Genomic DNA, 18,872 nt, shown 5'->3' with positions numbered 1-18,872 from the left:
ATGCCAATGTGAAGGTGCTTCTTATCGAAGCCGGTGCCAACCGCATGGGGGACCCTCGCATTGAGACTCCCGGTTTCTTGGAGACCATGTATGGAAATCCGGATTTCGATTGGGATTACATGAGTGAGCCGCAGGTAAGGATTCGGCCTCTCAGCCTCGGGATCCTCATGTCGGTACTTGGCTAACCCCTGTTGCAGGTGCATGTCAACAACCGCCAAATTGCGCAGCCACGTGGCCGTGTGGTTGGTGGCAGCTCCACCATGAACTTCTCTGTGATCATGTATCCCTCCGAGGCCAATTTCGCCGCATGGGAGTCGCTCGGCAACCAGGGTTGGGGGCCTGAAGACATGGCGCCTTACCTGCGCAAGTTCCACACCTACACTCCACCTTCTGAGGAGACTGCCGCTTTTCTCTCTCTGGATAAGTACATGAAGCAGGAGAACCAAGGCAAAGACGGCCCGGTCCCTGTCACCTTGCCCAATGTATATGGTCCCTTCAACCAGGCCTGGGATGAAACCTTCGGCAACCTGGGATGGCGAACCGATGCGGATCCCATCTCGGGCCGCAAAATCGGTGCATTCACTTCTCCCTTGTCTGTCGATGGGGCCACCGGCCGTCGGGGTTACGCTGGTGCCTACTACTCGCCGAAGGTGGCAGAGCGACCGAACCTGGATCTGCTGGTCGAGACCATGGTGGAGCGAGTCTTATTGACCAAGGATGCCGATGGTCTCGCCACTGCGACCGGTGTGCAAGTCAAGACCAAAGGCGAACACAGTCGCGAGATCGTGGCAAATCGCGAGGTGATCATTTGCGCAGGCAGTCTCAACTCGCCTCAGATTCTCGAACTGTCTGGTATCGGAAAACGCGACCTTCTGGAGAAGCACAACATTCCCGTCATCGTTGACCGGCCCGGTGTTGGTGAAAACCTCCAGGATCACTGCCTAGCAGCTGTCAGCTTCGAAGTTGCGGATGGACAAGTCTCGGGAGATATTACGCGTGATCCCAATGTTGTGCAGTCATTGATCAAGCTCTACGAGGAAACGCACTCCGGTCCTCTGGCGGGAATGCCTGTTAGCATGGCGTACCTTCCCCTGATGGACCACGAAGGCCAACTATCAAGAGAGAAGGTGGAAAAGCTCCTGACCAAGCATCTCGACCAGCACTTGCAGGATGCGTCATCTTCCCAGCAGCAGCAATACGCTCTCCAACGCGCGCTTCTCCAAGAGGGTCGCAACGCCTCGGCACAATACATGTTCCTCCCCATTCAAGTGCACATGAACCCAGGCAAAACCACAATGTCGGACGTCCTTGCCAAAACCCTTCCCGGAAACTACATCACCATCTTGGTCCTGCATAACCACCCCTTCTCCCGCGGCTCCGTGCACATCCGCTCTGCCAATGCGGACGACAAGCCCATCTACGACCCCAACTACCTGTCCCACCCACTTGACATCGAAATTCTTGCCCGGCACGTCCAATACCTCGACCAGATCGCCGCCACAGAGCCGTTCTCAGGTCTCTTGAAGCCCGGTTCCCGACTTCCCGAACGGGCTATCGACTTGAATGATCTCGAGAAGACCAAGGAGATCGTCAAGGAGCGTCTTTTCACTTGCTTTCACCCGGCAGGATCTTGCGCTATGATGCCTGCCGAGATGGGCGGTGTGGTGGACTCCAAGCTGAAGGTTCACGGCACCCGAAACCTGCGCGTCGTGGATGCCAGTGTCTTCCCCTTGGAGCCGGCTGGCAATATCCAGGCTACTACTTATGCCATGGCGGAGCGGGCGGCCGATCTGATTCGTGGGCTTTGATCCGGTAGATAAAATTGCTGTACATAGGACAGAAGCAGAAGTTTGACGTTCGAATGCATTTATGTGCCGATCGCAGGGATCAGGTAAATTGCGTTCACCTTGGGAGGAACTTGAGGTTGCGGGCTTTTCAAGGGTTTGCTCTAGTATATATCGTAGACAAAAAGTAGGTTAGCCCAGTAGTAGTTGTAGTAAGAGCCACAACTATGAAGGTGGACTAGCGAGGGAGAGAGGGACTTGAGAATATATATTATTAGTGGTCGGACCGCTTCGAAGGAAACATAGGAAACTTGGAGTCATTCTTACCCCCTCCTAGGCCCAAAGCCACAAACTGTACTAGTAGCCGTAAACAACACTTGTAATTCGAATGGCCAGCGTGGTAGACTATTCAAACATCCTCAAAATCGTTTTTTGAATAGAACGGAGATTCGGCCCTACGTTGGTCCGACAGCCGGCGCCCAAATGTGTATTTATTGATCAGCATCATTCAGCAACATCACTTTACTAAGTCAGTCCTGACTGCGCCGATTAGAATCATTTCCTTGCTATTTCACCTTGCTAGAAACCAATCCTCTGAGTTTGGATTCCGCGGTCGTTACTGGACCAGTGGTGGTATAGCTCTACAATTGTCTCTGTGGTGATATAAGTATACTGAGAGGAAGCGAAGCACTCGATAAGTGTCGAAGGATGGATGGTCATTGTTAATGCTGCAGACGCCAGAACTGCTAAGATATTCAAGTCTGAAGAGAGTACTGTGGTTTGGGGAAAGTTACCAACCACAAAAGTATTCGTCGTGGCATCGCAGGATGAGTGGACGATACTCAGGCACGGTCACTCTAAGCAAACCGAAGCAATCATGGAATGGATCATCTGATAGATGATCCTTGCTCTTGCTGGAAGGAGTTGAAGGGCCAATTACACTGCTAGAATCACAAACCTTCGGGCTTTCCCGTCGTACAGAACTTGCAGGCCGGAATGTAACTTTCCTGGACGAGGTTATCGGAGTAAATCGTGTATTGTAACAGGAAAGTAAACGCAAGGTTCATTGAGAGCCAAGCCAGCTCAATTGAAAAACAAGAACATAAGCCCCTATGAAACTAACAACGAGGGACTTCTTACGTGCTAGGGTAACTATACAACTCAACTCATTGCCAACAAAGGAGACGCCAGTGTATCCTAAAATAGAACACGATCGACGTCCCGAGACCTGTGTGGATTAGTCAGGGGCGCCGTTTACCGGCTGGACATCCCTTGTCGTGTGGCAAGTGATGAGGAAGCAATCCTGCAATCATCCATACCCCAACCTGTTTCCTTGCCTGTACTCTTGACAGTACGACCTCGTTCAAGCACTGTGTTCATCTTTTGACAATTCGCACATTTTGTCGCTTCCACACTAGCGCCAAGGCGAGAAACTGGGCAGCTGAGAAGCCCCCGACCATCTTCATCTGCATACTATACGCCTGGGCGTAGACCTCCCGTACGCGAGATTGCATTTCTGGCGTCAAGGTGGAAATAAGTTGTGTCGATATGGAAAACGCGTCCACCTCGTCTGCGGGTAGCAACGATGAAAGTCCACTTCGAGTATGGCTGTGTAATATGGCCGTGGCTGCTGCGATACCAAGGGCCCCGCCCAGCATGCGCAGCTGGAAACCTGTTCCTAGCGCAATGGACTGGTCCTTGACCGCTACCACCAGTGGCAACATGAGGTAAAACACAGCAACCCCAAGTCCGGTGCCTAGGCCCGCTATGACGAGGTATCCGAACTGGCCAGGCCATATGTGGGTTTCCGCTTTGATCTCGGAGTAAAGGAAGAACCCGATGACTTGCATGATCACGCCAACAATCCCAACATAAACAAGTGGTACTGGAAGGCGGCCAGTGAGTATGGAGCAGAACATCATACCAGCAGGGACGCTGACGGCGAACGCAAGGAGTTTGACACCGGCTCCGATTGGGGAGCTGTCGTTGACAACTTGGAATCGTTGTGGTATTTCGACGATGCTTACAGTCATGCTGAGGCCTGTAGTGAAAGATCCACTAATTATTTCGAAACCACTGATTAGCATCTATTCACGTATGAGCCGCATAAAGCAGAACCGACATACAGAATTGTCCCCACGAACAAACGACTGGCCAGCAATCGCCAGGGCAACATTGGCTGGCAGGAAAGTCGTCGTCGACTGAGGAACTACTGCCACAAAAGGAACAAAGGGACACATATCCCGGAGAGAACAAAGAAGACGATCACTGCACTGGAATCCCAGCCAAAGTCATAGTTGCCCTCTTGCAAAGCAGCGACTATGAACACTGATGCTGCTAGTACGAGGAAGGCCCCGAGAAAGTCAACCCGACGAAGTAATGACCATTGTCGAGACCAGAATGGTGAATACTCCGATGCCGGAGCCTGTATATCGGTTGAAGCTGGAAAATTTGGTGGCATTGAAAAGAAGATCAAAACCCAAGATACAGCCCCTGCTGGAACACTAGAGATGGTTTAGTAAAGTATCTCATGTCTTCATATACCTTTTGCGTACTTAAGCAGGAATACCCAGCGCCAGTCCCCATCTTCTGCAATTGCTCCTCCGAATAGGGGCCCCAAGACAAGGCCAAGGGAGAAGACGACCCCGGACAAGCCAGTGACGGCAGCATAGTGCTGTTTGGACACCATTCGAATCAAGGAGAATATGACCAGACTGTAAATACCGGCAGCACCAGTGCCTTGGAATGTTCAACAAATGATTCTGGACACGAGTCAGCAATGCCTCATGGAGTGCTATTGGGAAAGCTACGGCTTTACAGGTCCGACAGAGTACGCGCACCGCTGCAGCCTCCCGAGAACGCCGTGAAAATAGCGAGCGAAGTTAGCAACATGGGCTTCACGCCCCAAGTGTCGCCGGCTTTCGACCAGATCATGAGAAAGTCTAGAAACGAGCTGTGAGCGTGTGAAGTAGGAGGGGCGATTTCGGACGATGAATCTCTTACCCGCATATGTTAGAAGGTAGGAGGTGATGATCCAGCTGCTTCGGCCAAACCCTCGTAGGTCATCTGTGATGGCAACCAGGGAGGTACTGACAATTGTGCTTTCGAGTCCTGTTAGAAAGAAAGACACGTAGAGCCTCCCCCGACCGGAAAGATTAGCTGTAGACCGATATACTCATAGCAGTTGCCCTACCCCGTGCCTCCAAGGAAGAGGCGAGTTCCCTTCAGTCCACCATCCCAAACCTGTTCACCGGACCCGACATCTGAATCCGTGGCATCGTATTGCCCCATTGAAAGTAAATGTGTCCAGACCTTCTCTAATCAGTAGAAGGAGACGTAAGAATTGTCGAGAGCGAGACAACTTAGGATGGAGGCCTTGCGGTTAACAGACGATGGGGTTTTTGGAGACCTTCAGGGAAGTGTAGCCCGGCCTTCTTGTTTCCCCCGGACCTATTTGGGTTGCCCGCGTCCGGCTTAGGAATTCCCAACGGTAGCACAAAAAGGGTCCTTGCATTTATCTGATGAAGATCCCGTCCTTTGGGAATGGAGAGCCCGAAGAATGATCACCGATACGGCCGCCTGCATAAAGCGTGCGACCCGCAATACTTGCAGGAATGACATTTTACGAACCACTGCAGCAACCTGAACTCTTCTAGTAATGGGGCGGAACGTGAGGACGCTCATACTACATTTCAGCTTATCACACAATCATGATTTCTGCATCATTCCTTCCCCTGAGACACTTGACATCGTCACATCAGCAAAAGCAAAGTCTGTCAACATTATCACGTTGCATGTGCCACATGACATCCCAAGGTAGACAGTAAAATTCAAACCCCGCCGATCGCCCGGTGGATCACGTTGGCAATCTGTATCACCTCTTCTGTCGAAGTAGGGACAGTGTGACCCCCTTTATGCACAAAGCTGGCCTCGCTGCTCTTCCTGCAGTACTCAGGAGCCAGTGCCGCATGCTCACCGAGGTAATCTGTTGAGCCCCAGATATGTGCTATTGGTATGGAGATTATTGGCCGGGGATCCCATGGTTCAATCCGCCCCTGACGCAATGATTCCATGTCAAAGGGCTTTTCGGGGTTGGAAAAAAGGACAGCCACCTTGAATGGAGGTTCTTGCGTGCCTTCTTTCAGAGCATGGTCGATCATTATGGTAAGGGCCAAGCAAGTACCCATACTGAATGCCATCACCCCATCGTAGGGCCCCTTCACGCGAAGATATCTTTCTAGGTCGTTGATCGCCTGCAGACACGATTGTGGTTGGTGTGGGTCGCAATACGCGAAGGTTGCCTCCCCTGTTTCGATAATTGATTCCACAGCTAATGAAGTCAATTATGGATACATAGCTCTCGCTGGTTGGAGTTGATCCCCTTACAAGCTTCCCATGGAATGGTTCCCTCCACAAAGTCGAAGGTGTGACTTTCTCCTAGTTCATAGCGCAGTGCCGCTATGATGATTTGCGTATGTTTAGCATGTTATTCGACGCCGCCTTAACAATTTGTACAGAGGGACTGGCCACCTGTCTGTTGCTCGAATACCTTTGACATTGTTAGTGAGCGCGACCGTCGCCAGGAACGTGGGGCTAAGAATTATAAGATTTCTACTTACTCTGGAATTGCTTCCAATCCCATGCAAGCTTGTCAGATTTCAGTGTCAGTGTCAATGAGTAGGCGCTTGCAAAGTGGAAAGATGAACTCTACCATAGAAAGCGCATTTTGGCCGAGGCAAGAATTCGATGACTGTATCTTGATGTATCACTGTCCGTTACTAATCTTTTGTGCTGCGGTGATGTAAACTGAGATAGTTCTGTCCTCCAATCTCAAATTCACAAACCTCATAGAGCTTGCTATTTATGTTTTTCAATGAACTCATTTCTAATTTCCACCCCAAGCCTTGCTCGTGAACAGTAAACTCGCAATGTATGATGCAGCATGTTGTGCAAGTAGCCACGATAAGACTATACATCATCTGCGTCCCTTTCAGGACATAAACAGCTCATCCCTTACAGTCACTACAATCTCCACGTCATGTGGAATTCATGCGAAACACATACCTCATGCTAGAAGACGAAATGAGAATATACATTAGAGTTATGGATAGCAGGGTAGATCTTAGCCCGCGACAACGTCTGTGAGATACACGATAAGCAAGACATTTCATCGCGATCGATGAAAGTTCGTGGACAATGAAGAATGCCGCATGACCACTTCGCCACATTGAGTCACTGCCTGAGGGGTAACCGGGATAACTTTGACGTTATCTAGAGCAGGAGATGGGTACTTATAGACGACTGTGGTACCAGGGTAGATTTAGGTCTTGACCTATGGTATCTCTTAGCCAAGCTTATTTACAAAGCATACAAAGCCATCAATCCATCTCATCACTTCATCCCGCCGCCCCCTCGTCTTTGCATTCTTCGAGCAACATGGCAGGGAAACATCTGGAACCCCTGGCAGTAGTTGGCATATCTCTTCGCTTTCCCGGAGAGGCTGTCACACCTGAGGCCTTTTGGGAACTGATCCTAAGTGGCAGAGCTGCAGCAAAGGAGGTTCCTCCAGACCGATATGACGTTGATGCATGGCACAATCCAGACTACAGTCACTTGGACAGGGTGTCTCAACGGAAAGCGAATTTTCTGGAAGGGGATATTGGCCATTTCGATGCAGGCTTCTTCTGCATCTCTGCTGCGGAAGCCGAGGCGATGGACCCACAACAGCGGCTCGCCCTCGAAACAGCGTATCATGCTCTCGAAAATGCAGGATATCCCATTGAGGCAATTACTGGAGCAAAGATGGCTGTTTTTACCAGTGCATTTGGTAATGACTAACAGAGGCTTCACGCAAAAGATCTTATGACCTTGCCAAAAGGTCATGCTACTGGGACTTCTATGAATATGCTCGCGAACCGAGTGAGCTGGTTTTTCAACCTCAAAGGCCCAAGTGCTAATGTCGATACTGCATGTTCAAGTAGTTTGATGGCTTTGCATCTTGCCTGTCAGTCCATCTGAAATGGCGAATCTACGCTGGTCTGAATAAGCCCTCCCACGCCAAGTCATTCGTTGCGCCACTAACAACTATCCGGCAGGGAATGGCAATCGGCTGTAATGCAATTCTCGGCTTGGATACCGTTCTGGCCCTAGACAACCTTGGCATCTTGTCCAAAGATGGTCGATCGTACAGCTTCGATCAGAGGGGCAATGGATATTCTCGCGGAGAAGGAGTGGGGGCTTTAATCGTACGCCCACTAAGTGAGGCTATTAAAAATGGCGACACCATCCGAGCTCTCATTCGGTCCACTGGCTCCAACCAAGATGGCAAAACACCTGGTATAACGCAGCCTAGCATGGAAAGGCAAGAGGATCTCTATCGGGATACATATGAGAGAGCTGGCCTAAGCTTGGATGTTACTCGATATGTCGAGGGCCATGGAACAGGTAAGAAAACAAAGTTTGTTACTTTGATGATTAATTTGAGAGCCTGTGCAATTTTGCTAAGCAGAATGGCGAAGTAAGGAACCGCCGTAGGCGACCCCATCGAGGCTCGAGCCATAGGCAATATCTTTCGTCCACATCGCAGCTCAGACGAACCGGTCTACCTGTCAGTATCCTCAATGCTATTGTATATTGAAGACTCTGACTGTTTTCAGTGGATCCGTTAAGTCGACCATTGGCCACCTTGAAGGCGCAAGCGGAGTAGCCGGGGTTCTCAAGGCCATCTTAGCGGTGGAGAAGGGAATTATCCCACCCAATACAGACCTCCAGACTTTGAATCCTAGGATAGACGAGGAATTCTTGCACGTGAAGGTCTGAACTGGTACCTAAAACATCGAGACTGGCAGCGCTGATAGTGATCAGGTCCCTCGGAAGGCTATTCCATGGCCTGTTGATGGTATCCGAAGGGCTTCCGTCAGCTCTTTTGGCTTTGGGGGCACCAATGTTCACATAGTCCTAGATAACGCATCAACTGAGCTCGTGAAGAATGACCTTAGGCTGCAAGCAACCATCAATGGGCCAGCTATTCCCACACTCGGGCGGACAGTGACAAGGTCGTCGGATATGGCAAGACTGCTTGTGTGGTCTTTCGCCGACAAGGAAGGTATCATGCGGTTACAGGAGACTTGGAAGCCTTTCTTTGCTGGTCTCAATATCGAACCAGAAGAACGCCCTCGCTACCTGTTCCGTCTAGTACACACCTTATCTGCAAGGAGGTCGTGCCTTGAATGGCGAGCGTACGCTGTTACTCAAACGAGCGACGATTGGGCAACGATTCCTGACAGTGTAGTTTCCCCGGGGCAATCTATTCCCTCACCCAATATAGCTTACATATTTTCTGGGGTAAGTATCCAAAATATAGACACCCACAAAGCCATGCGGCACTAACATCTTTTGTGCGGCGTAAAGCAAGGCGCCCAGTGGTATGCAATGGGTCGATAGCAGCTTACGACATACTCGACCTTCTATAACAGCATCCAGGCAGCAAACGATTATTTACAAACCTTAGGGTGCCACTGGAACCTGTTGGGTAAGCATTATCAGACCCGAATCTTCTGTAATTGATACTTACACCAATCTAGATGCTCTGCAGAAGAGTGAATCGGAATCTCCAATTAACCTTACGGACCACAGCCAGACCTTATGCACCGCGTTGCAGGTTGCACTCGTTGACCTCCTTGGGCAATTCGGGATTGTTCCCAAAAAGGTCGTTGGACATTCTTCCGGAGAGATCGCTGCTGCGTATGACCCTAACCTATCCAATCAATTAGATGTGCAGTACTAAACGCGGTTACAGATACTCCACTCGCGCTATCTCTCGACGTGATGCTTGGAGAATTGCTTTCTACCGAGGCCTCTGGAGCAGCAATCTGGAAAAGCACAGCTACGTGCGAGGACGTATGCTTGCTGTTGCACTGAGTGAGAAGGAAGTCCTTGCATACTTTGACAAAGTCACCAAAAACCATGTCCTTCTCCGGCTTACCGTAGCCTGTATCAACGGCCCCAACAGCACCACTATTTCCGGCGAAGAATCGCAGATTGAGGATCTCAAATCTCTCCTTGACAATGACCAGATATTCTGCAGGCGATTAAAGGTTAAGGTAGCCTACCACTCGTTTCAAATGCATGAGATTGCAGCTCAGTATGAGGCAGCCATCGGGCCACTTGAGAAAGTGGCCGATCAATTTGAAGGCCACGGTCCATGCATGGTGTCCTCTGTTACGGGAGACTGGATAACATCAGAAACACTACAAACATCAAGATATTGGGCGCGCAACTTGGTGTCACCCGTGAAGTTCTCCGAGGCCTTGAGCGTGGCATGTGCATCCACTACTTCACCCCCGGATAAACTCGATGGCAGTCATTGCAAGTCCCTGCAGGTCCATCATCTGCTAGAAATCGGTCCACACTCGGCACTACAGGGGCCTACCAAGTCCATTCTTGCAGAGCTGAAGCGCACCTCAGTCCACTATCTTTCCGTTCTTAAGCGCAACGTGGCTGCTACATCAACACTGTTAGATGCAGTGGGATATCTATGGGCAAGTGGCCATCCAGTTGATTTGGCCGCTTTGAATCAGGACTCCCAGACAATGTCAGGGAGGAATCTTCTCTGCCTTAATAACTTACCGGAATATCCCTTCAACCACAACAAGTCCTATTGGCATGAAAGCCAGATCAGTCGCAATATCCGCAGGCCCCCGTTCGGCAAACACGAACTTCTGGGCACGCCGGATCCTTGCTGGAACCCACTTCAGCCCCGTTGGAGGCATATTATCCGGACTTCCGACACACCTTGGGTTCAGGATCATCAGGTAACACTCTCATTTTTCCCAACTTGCAGTGTCCCGGGAAAATACGGCTGACAGATCCTTATAGGTAAATGGGTCAGTGGTGTACCCTGGCGCGGGAATGATCCTCATGGCGGTCGAGGCGGGGAAGCAGCTTTGTCGAGACGGACGCCAGATACACTCCTTTGAGGTACTCGATACAACCCTGCATGCAGCCATTCAAATCCCAGGACATGGCGACGTGGAGACAAATTTCTCTATGCAGCCCGTGAGCAGCATGCGGGCCGAAAATTCCGACTTCTTCGAATTCGGCCTCTATACCGCCCTAGGGTCATCATGGACGACAAATTGCACAGGCTCCATCCGTGTGACATATGAAACTCAAGAACCAGACCCGGTCAAGAATAACCAGGTTCAACAGCGGATTGACACACAACTTCGGCAAACACTGGTGCAAGCCCAGCAAAAGTGCGGGTCAACGGTGGATATCACTAAGATCTACGATAATCTGAGACAATATGGGTACGAATATGGTGAAAGCTTCCAAGGAATTACAGCTCTTTCCTACAACCAGGAAGATGGTAACACTGATGTGGGATCTATTCATCATCGCCTAATTACACCCCCTTCAACACTTCACCCGACTGCTCTGGATGCAATGTTTCAGACATTGCTATGCGTCAATGCAGGATGTGGAGCCAAAGCCGTCCCTACCTATGTCCCGACACACATAAAGAGGCTACAGGTTCTGAAGAACGGGTTGCCTGGTGCATCAGAAACCTTCAAGATCCTGGCACAGGGGGACTTTGCGTCCTCAACTGAGGTAGTCGGCTCGATCACCGCATTCGGAGCCGATTCTCAGCAGCCCATCGTTATTGTTGATGGGCTCAAATGCACATTGCTAGATAACGTTCGGTCCAGCAGCGAGGTATCCACAACGGGTGGGACACTCTGTTCCGAAATTGAATGGAAGCCGGATGTTCGTCTTGTTGAAAACGCTGCGATAGAAGAATACTGTCGGGGGAGGTCGTCCGAGACTCCCTCTCGTGATCTCCTTATCGAGCTTGATTTCGTTGTGCTTGCTCGTGTATTAGAGGCCTACCGGTTATTCACTCTCCAGAAGAAACAGCCCGCGAAGCCTTACTTGAAGAAATACCTTCAGTGGGCCGCACACCAAAAGGATCGTCTGGATAATAACGAACTGGTGTACTCTTCAGATCAGTGGAAGAGTCGGTTACAAGACTGGAAATATATTCATGACGTTGAGAGCCGCTTGCTCGAGAAGGCGCCAATCTCCAGGCTTCCTGTTAATGTTGGGCGAAACCTGTTGGATTTCCTCACCGATGCCCTAGATCCGCTGGAGTTCTTCTTCTCCGGTACCATGGTCGATGACTATTACGAAGGCACTGTGGGTACCCCTTCTATTCCCTTTCCCCCTTTCCGTAAGCCACTAACCTCCTATGATGGCAGATGGCTGTGGCCGACTTCGGGACATCACTTCCAAGGTTTATGGACCTCATGGCTCATACAAACCCTGGAATGAACGTCCTTGAGGTAGGTGCCGGGACTGGGGTTGCCACTGGAGCGTGCCTAAAGGCCCTGGGAGCTTCTGGACATCCTTCCGGCTCCAGGTATACTAGATGGGATTACACCGATATTTCACGCTCCTTCTTCGGAAAAGCCTCTACCAGATTTGGACAAGAGGGGTCGCGAATGCAGTTCAAGAAGTTAAACATCGAGGAAGACCCGGAGGAACAGGGGTTCGAAGCTGGAAGCTATGATATGATCGTTGCTGGATGGGTGCGTTGACCTACCGTAAACTGAGCCTACTTTACCGCTAACTCTTTTCCTTGCAGGTTGTACATGCGACCCATAGTTTGGAACGCACATTGAATAACATACGGAAGCTCCTTAAGCCGTACGTCTACCGAGAACTCTAGTATACATTCTGGGAACCACTGACCTTGTTGACGCATATAGTGGGGGGAAGCTCGTGCTGGCTGAGGTGACGAACCCGTTTCGTTCTGCGGCGTCCTTCGGACTTCTCGAAGGGTGGTGGCTCAGTAAGTTACTCGTGCTTCTTGGTTGCCAAGAATTCTGCTTCCTGCGTAGCGGTGACGGCACTGACTATTGGGACAGGCTCCGAACCTTACCGTGTCTACGGGCCTTGTGTTGACAGAGCACGCTGGCATAACGTACTTCAAAGAACAGGGTTCACAGGCTGCGACATCTATCTCCCCGACTTCGACGGCCAAAGTTTTCAGGAGCATGCCGTCTTTGTCTCAACCGCCCAGCAAATCCACGAGCCTTTGAGCTGGCACCCTAGTATTGAGATCGTGTACGAACCAAATGAGGCAAAACAGCTTGATCTTGCTAGGTTCCTCGAGCAAGAATGTCAGTCCCGTTTGAAATCCCGCGTGGCTTGCGTGTTGGTGAACCAGGCCTCCACTGATACCCAAGACGTGCTCCGATGTTGAGAAGTCGTCACTATATAATATGGAACAAGCCCTATGGGCTGTGCTCCAGAAGCTCTTCACCTCTTCTGCAACAACATTGTGGGTGAGCAAAGGAAGTGATACCTTTGCGACCAACCCGAACCTCCACCTAATTGAGGGTATATTCCGGGTTCTAACTCACGAGGACGGACGCCAGAACCGATATATCTTGTCACTAGAGGGGACGACGAATCAAGAATTGGTCTACACAATAATCCAAAGTATTCTACATCCTCCGGCACAGGGACTGAATACTGAATACACTGTGCGAGATGGCATGATATTGAATCCGCGGCTCACTGATAGTGCGCAGCTCAACGAAGAGGTGTCACTGCAGTTATCGGATCAAATTGAGTGTGAACGAAGATTCGGAGATATTCCACTGTGTTTGGACTCAAGCAGTTCGAGCATTTCGGAGGGCTTCCGATTTATAGAGGCCAAATCCACAATGGACCTTGGAGACACAGAGGTCGAGCTTGAGATTCATTGTGCTGGTCTAAATTTCCGCGACATCCTCTTATCGTTGGGGCAAATCCCTTACGCGGAAGCCTGGCAGGAAGGTGCTGGCTTGGTGACCAGAGTTGGTAGCAAGTGTACCAGATCTAAGCCAGGTGACCGAGTAGTAGGGTTTGTTCCCCAGCCATTCCAGGCTCGAACTATATTCGGCGAGGACACTCCGGTGGTACACATTCCGCCGAGGATGTCGTATGCCGAAGCAGCAGGAATCCCAACGAGCTTCCTAACAGCATGGTTCTCACTCATAGAAGTGGGACGCATCAGAGCTGGAGAGACCGTTCTCATCCACTCTGGTGCCGGTGGGACAGGGCAGGCCCTTATCCAGATAGCCTTATACCATAAGGCGGAAATATATACTACCGTTGGGACGGAGGAGAAGAAGAAATTGATCATGGAGAGATACCCTATCCCCGAAGGCCATATCTTCTCCAGTCGCTCCACTGATTTTGCCCCAGCGATTATGCAAATGACCGACGGAAAGGGTGTGGACATTGTGGTGAACTCTCTATCCGGAGAAGGCCTAGTACAGTCCTGGGAATGTACCGCGCCCTATGGGCGGTTCGTTGAATTGGGGAAGAAGGACATTTTGGCAAATGCCAAACTACCAATGAGACGATTCTTGAAGAACGTTACTTACAGTTGCTTTGACTTGGCACTGCTTCAGCAGGATCATCAACGCGTGTCTCGTGCTGCTTTAGAGACGGTTATGAACCTGATGGACGAAGGAAAGTTAAGCCCGCAGGATCCAACCCATGTGTATGGTGTCGGTGAGATAGAAAAGGCGTATCGACACATGCAGTCTGGCAAGAACTATGGTAAAATCGTGATAGAAATGCGTAAGGAAGATATTGTCAAGGTATTTATCCCTCCCTCAGTCATTGACCTACCTAGCTGACAGATTCCCGTTGCAGACATTGCTGAAATCGAAACCGAATTCTTCCTTCGACTCAAACGCGACATATGTGGTCGCGGGTGGTCTAGGCGGGCTCGGTCAGAGTATGCTTACATGGTTGGTCGGCAGGGGGGCTCGGAATCTCCTCCTTTTATCCCGTTCAGGCGGTAAAGGCGCCGATGCCCAAGAGTTCCTCAGTCGACTGAAGGACGATGGCGTCAACGCTCAAGTGCGCGCCTGCGATGTGGCGGACGAGCGTGCTCTGCGTGCAGCAATTGACGAGGCCGCTTCACACATGCCCCCAATCAGGGGCTGTATCAAAGCCGCGATGGTATTGCAGGTAGGCAAATTATTCTGACCTCCAGCAAGATATCATGCACAGCTAATATTCTGATTTTAACTAGGATGTCGGGTTTGAAGACATGAGTTATAGTGACTGGCAAACTGCCGTCAACCCGAAAGCCCAAGGATCCTGGAACCTGCACAAGCTCCTCCCCCGTGGACTTGACTTTTTTATCATGCTTTCTTCCATGAACGGGATAGTTGGGCACGTAGGCCAGGCCAACTACGCAGCAGGAAACACATTTCAAGACGCACTGGCACACCATCGAGTACAGTGTGGTGAGAACGCCGCCTCCCTGGATCTTGGGCTCTTCACATTCACAGGACGAGTTGCACGAGACCCCAGACTCCTCAAGATCATGCTTGATGTCTTCCCACACAAGCCTATCACAGAGCCTGAGTTCCACGCGCTACTTGATGTCTACTGCAACCCGACGCTCTGCAAAGAAAGAGGCCTTCCATGCCAACCATCGTTCGGGATGCGACCACACGAGGGCGCAACAACCAAAGCCTACTGGCTTGAAAGGCCTATGTTCCGCTACATGGCTCAGCAGCGATCCTCGGAGGGGCATCGTGAGCGGCAAGGCCAGTCCATCAATCTTGCTTCTGCATTCCGAGAGGCAGGGTCAATGGCTGATGCAACCGCTGCGGTGACCAAGGCCCTGACCGTCAAGCTGGCAAGGACCTTGTCTGTGGAGGAAGGAGGCCTGGATGATAATAAGGCCCTGCATCAATATGGTGTCGACTCGCTAGTCGCTGTAGAACTGCGGACGTGGTTCTCCAAGGAGGTACAGGCGGACGTTGCTACGTTTGATATTATCGGTCGCGCGACGATTACTTCCTTGGCTGGGGTTGCTACGAGTCGGAGTAAGCTGCCTCGGGGTTGGTCCTGATTGAATATATTTCGTCACCAACTTGGCCATTAGCTAGGCTTGCACGAGGGGATATCTGGGAGCCAGTCATGTTATTATCGCATTGAACATTACATTATGTTATCCGCGTCTTTACCGTCAGTTTAACAACCTCATTGTCTGATTCCGTAGGAGCGTGGTATAGAAACAATCTTACAGTTGGTGAGGACGTGATAACATTCTATTTTACCTAGTGGATTCATGTTTAACTCACTGGTCGCCCTAGCTCGGATTCTCTTCCCCCTTACTCTTGTCTTCAACTCATGTCCATGATGAAGGGAAAGAACCTGAGAATGGTCCTACTTTATTGAAATTCTAGTCTCCAGCAATGCTATGGTGTTGAGGAATGTGGCCCTTCATCCCTATATTGTTCTTGGCGCTGGCCCGGTCGGCCACCTGTTTCACAGCCAGGGCCTAAGGGTTGTGGGGTCTTTAACATTTCCACTATAGAAGCCATGGCGTATAGGAGTCCAATTTAGAGTATTCATCAATCGTCTACATTCATCTGAATTCGCAGTATACTTTGTGTACTAACCACTTAAAGTGAATGTAGTAGGAAACCCCCCCACCCCCCCCTCTTCGCTGTGCCGTTCCAAGTGGATGCAAAAATATATTCCGTGATCCCCATCCGACCCATCTGCTTCAAATCACAGATAACCACCTATATCGTACATTTGCGTTTTACCTTTGCTGGCTCAGTCTCAGGTAAGATACGTGAACCACTTGGAAGCCTCTTATCAATGCTTTTTGTGTGTTTGGTTTCATCGGGAAGAAAAAAAGGTAGTATACGCCGAAACCAGCGGTGAAGTGGAGAACACAAGAGGAAGTGCTTGTCGCATTCGGTATGACTACAAAAAATGTACGAAGGACCCCGGTAAATCTGGACACTATGCAAGATTGAATTATCTATTGGAAACATGCGAATGTCTTCAATCATTAAAGCGTATACAGTATCATCTAATGCTTGACATAATATACAAATCAAGTCGTTGAACAAGAACGAAATCTATCGCGTCTTCCCACTACCAGTGGGTTGATTATATTTACAACTTAAGACCGACCGGACTAATAGCCAGTGGCTCAAGAAAAAGCAGCAAAGCAAGTGCTGTTGGCCCGGGAGTCCTCCCAGCCGACACACTTCCAGCAGCTCAGCAGACCAGTAGGGTCATACTTGTTCTTGATGGAGAGGAGTTTCTCGTAGTTGTCGCCCCACCAGGCCTCCTGCCAGTCAACAGTGAAAGCGTTGGCCTCGTTGCTGTAGGCGCCACTGCCAGGGGTGATACGCTCCAGGGTAGCAGTCATGTTCTGCAGAGTGGCAATCTTTTGCTCGCGGGTCTGCAGGGTGCTGTTCCAGGCCCAGCTGCTGCCGGAACCCAGCTCCCAGACGGACTTGCGCCAGGCAGGGGAGGCACTGGTGGAGCCCTCAGTGTAGTTGTACAGGACAGGGGCGACGACGGGGATGTAAGGGGTCTGGCCGTTGGCGAGGATGAGCTCGAAGAAGTCCATCAGGTTGGAGCGACCCTCGGCGGTCTCGAAGACGTCGGTGGGGACCAAGCGACTGCCAGCGAAGTGGGTGACACCAACGCTGACGGAGCTGGAGGTGACGTACTTCTCGTAGAAGTCGTACCAGGAAGAGAAGGCCTCGATGACGGCGGAACCACCCTGAGCCTTGGCGTAGGCGGCAACCTCGGCCATGGAGGCATTCGCTTCAGCGACAGAGAGCAGGGGGGAGACGTTGACGAGGGTGTCGCCAGTGACGTGACCACCCCAGCCTTCCTTGGCCCACTTCAGGGTGTTGTTGACAACGATGTCCATGAAGGGGAGGACGTTGGTGGAGTTGCTGGTGAACTTGATGATGGCGGCGACGAAGCTGACGGTGGGCTCGACGCGGTGAGTGCTCTCGAGGACAACACCAAAGGTACCACCACCGCCACCACGCAGGGCCCAGAAGAGGTCCTGGTTCTGGCACTCGTTGGCGATACGCAGCTCGCCATCCGGGGTGACGACCTTGAACTGGACGACACGGTCGACACCAAGACCATAGACAGGGGAGAGGACCGAGTGGCCACCGTTCATGACCCAACCGCCAGAGAGACCGACGGTGGGGGAGTAACCACCGAGGATAGTGACGTTGTTCTGGTGAGCGAACTCGTAGGCTTCATCGAAGTTAACACCAGCACCGGCAGTGATAGCGTTGTAGGAGGCCTGGCAGCCTTCGGGGACAAAGGCGGGGCTGTAGCTGAGGTTCTGCAGCTTGCGAGTCCACAGGGCCAAGGTACCCTTGCCGCTGCTGCGGGTCAGGTAATCATGACCACTGTTCTTGATGGACAGACGGGTACCAGAGCAGTTGGAGAAGTGCAGAGCGTGGCGGACATCGGAGTCATCCTTGACCTCGATGTAGTAGGAGGGCATGTTGCCCTGACGGCAGGTCTGGTTGACAAAGGCCAGAGGATCGGTGGGGTCGCTGCTATCGAGCAGACATTGATCCTCGGGGTTAGACGAGCACATCTCATCCTGGTTGTTCATGTAACCATTGGGAGAGTTGGTGCGGAGGTAAGGGTCGGTGTAGTTGTCCTGAATGTTGGCACAGGCGGCATCGTTGGGGGTGACGGACTGGCCATTGTAGTTGGAGAAGCAAGGGAGGGAGAAAGGGGTCAAGGGCTGTACACGACCCTGAAGGGTAGCGTTGAGGCTATCCAGAGTGCATGAGCAACCACAAGCGGAGCCCAGTCCAAAGAATTGGACGGCCAGAAGGGCCAACGAGGTCTTGGAAGGCGAAGGCGTCATTCTTCAGGGCTGCCACGCGGCTGTGAGACAAACTCGGCGGAAGGGAACGGGGAAACAGCGACGATCGCGACCATTTGAATGAACGGTCGGGGCCAACGTTCAGGAGAAATTTTTCTTACCTTCGGGAAAAACGGAATGAACGGACCAATTCAATGTCTCATACGATTCATACGATTCAGAGCTATTGAAGACTGGGTGGACAAAGGTTGTGGGTTGTGGAGGAAGAATTGCTTGGTAGCTGGAGAGTGCGAAATGCGGTAGTTGGGCGACATACGCCGCAACCGGGCCCGTAGCTGTGAAGAAAACCCAAGGAAGCTGCATGGAGTTGCAAGTGGACCCTTTGCTCCACCATGGTT

At 51.2% G+C, this 18,872-nt stretch overlaps 5 protein-coding genes across 5 annotated transcripts; 2 read left to right on the top strand and 3 right to left on the bottom strand.

Moving 5' to 3' along the window:
* The first annotated feature begins 242 nt into the window (after positions 1–242).
* On the top strand, positions 243–1,814 carry BO87DRAFT_380780 (GMC family oxidoreductase). The gene has a single exon (XM_025624371.1). It carries the CDS (start codon positions 261–263, stop codon positions 1,806–1,808), a length of 1,548 nt encoding a protein of 515 aa, XP_025474615.1. The 5' UTR covers positions 243–260; the 3' UTR covers positions 1,809–1,814.
* Positions 1,815–3,160: 1,346 nt separating this feature from the next.
* On the bottom strand, positions 3,161–5,075 carry BO87DRAFT_401573 (MFS general substrate transporter; the record flags this gene model as incomplete). The annotated part of the gene is made up of 6 exons (XM_025625621.1): positions 3,161–3,842; positions 3,995–4,288; positions 4,340–4,498; positions 4,603–4,726; positions 4,788–4,921; positions 4,978–5,075. 6 exons carry the CDS (start codon positions 5,073–5,075, stop codon positions 3,161–3,163), a joined length of 1,491 nt encoding a protein of 496 aa, XP_025474614.1.
* A 539-nt stretch (positions 5,076–5,614) lies between these two features.
* Positions 5,615–6,430, bottom strand: BO87DRAFT_449248 (uncharacterized protein; the record flags this gene model as incomplete). The annotated part of the gene is made up of 4 exons (XM_025628347.1): positions 5,615–6,114; positions 6,171–6,242; positions 6,315–6,333; positions 6,404–6,430. Coding segments are annotated over 4 exons (618 nt in total), but the record flags the coding sequence as incomplete, so codon positions are not given.
* A 790-nt stretch (positions 6,431–7,220) lies between these two features.
* On the top strand, positions 7,221–15,819 carry BO87DRAFT_449237 (type I polyketide synthase; the record flags this gene model as incomplete). Its single annotated transcript, XM_025628346.1, has 19 exons — positions 7,221–7,611; positions 7,642–7,742; positions 7,880–8,228; positions 8,307–8,391; positions 8,441–8,597; positions 8,649–9,128; positions 9,228–9,315; positions 9,368–9,527; positions 9,583–9,983; positions 10,029–10,597; positions 10,662–11,981; positions 12,044–12,373; positions 12,430–12,491; positions 12,554–12,636; positions 12,713–13,045; positions 13,080–13,239; positions 13,291–14,440; positions 14,496–14,807; positions 14,881–15,819. The coding sequence occupies 19 exons, from the start codon at positions 7,221–7,223 to the stop codon at positions 15,709–15,711; spliced, it is 7,362 nt and encodes a 2,453-aa protein (XP_025474612.1). The 3' UTR covers positions 15,712–15,819.
* A 990-nt stretch (positions 15,820–16,809) lies between these two features.
* Positions 16,810–18,516, bottom strand: BO87DRAFT_369534 (putative isoamyl alcohol oxidase; the record flags this gene model as incomplete). The annotated part of the gene is made up of 1 exon (XM_025621987.1): positions 16,810–18,516. The coding sequence occupies one exon, from the start codon at positions 18,514–18,516 to the stop codon at positions 16,810–16,812; it is 1,707 nt and encodes a 568-aa protein (XP_025474611.1).
* Positions 18,517–18,872: the final 356 nt, after the last annotated feature.

Source organism: Aspergillus neoniger (assembly GCF_003184625.1).
Source record: "Aspergillus neoniger CBS 115656 unplaced genomic scaffold BO87scaffold_53, whole genome shotgun sequence".
Classification (NCBI taxonomy): domain Eukaryota; kingdom Fungi; phylum Ascomycota; class Eurotiomycetes; order Eurotiales; family Aspergillaceae; genus Aspergillus; species Aspergillus neoniger.
The sequence above is the reverse complement of the archived record's forward strand: the minus strand, read 5'-3'. Positions and strand labels throughout refer to the sequence as shown.

Coding starts and splice junctions, on each gene's coding strand:
- BO87DRAFT_380780 (XM_025624371.1), top strand. CDS start 261: ATGAACTTCTCTGTGATCATGTATCCCTCCGAGGCCAATTTCGCCGCA.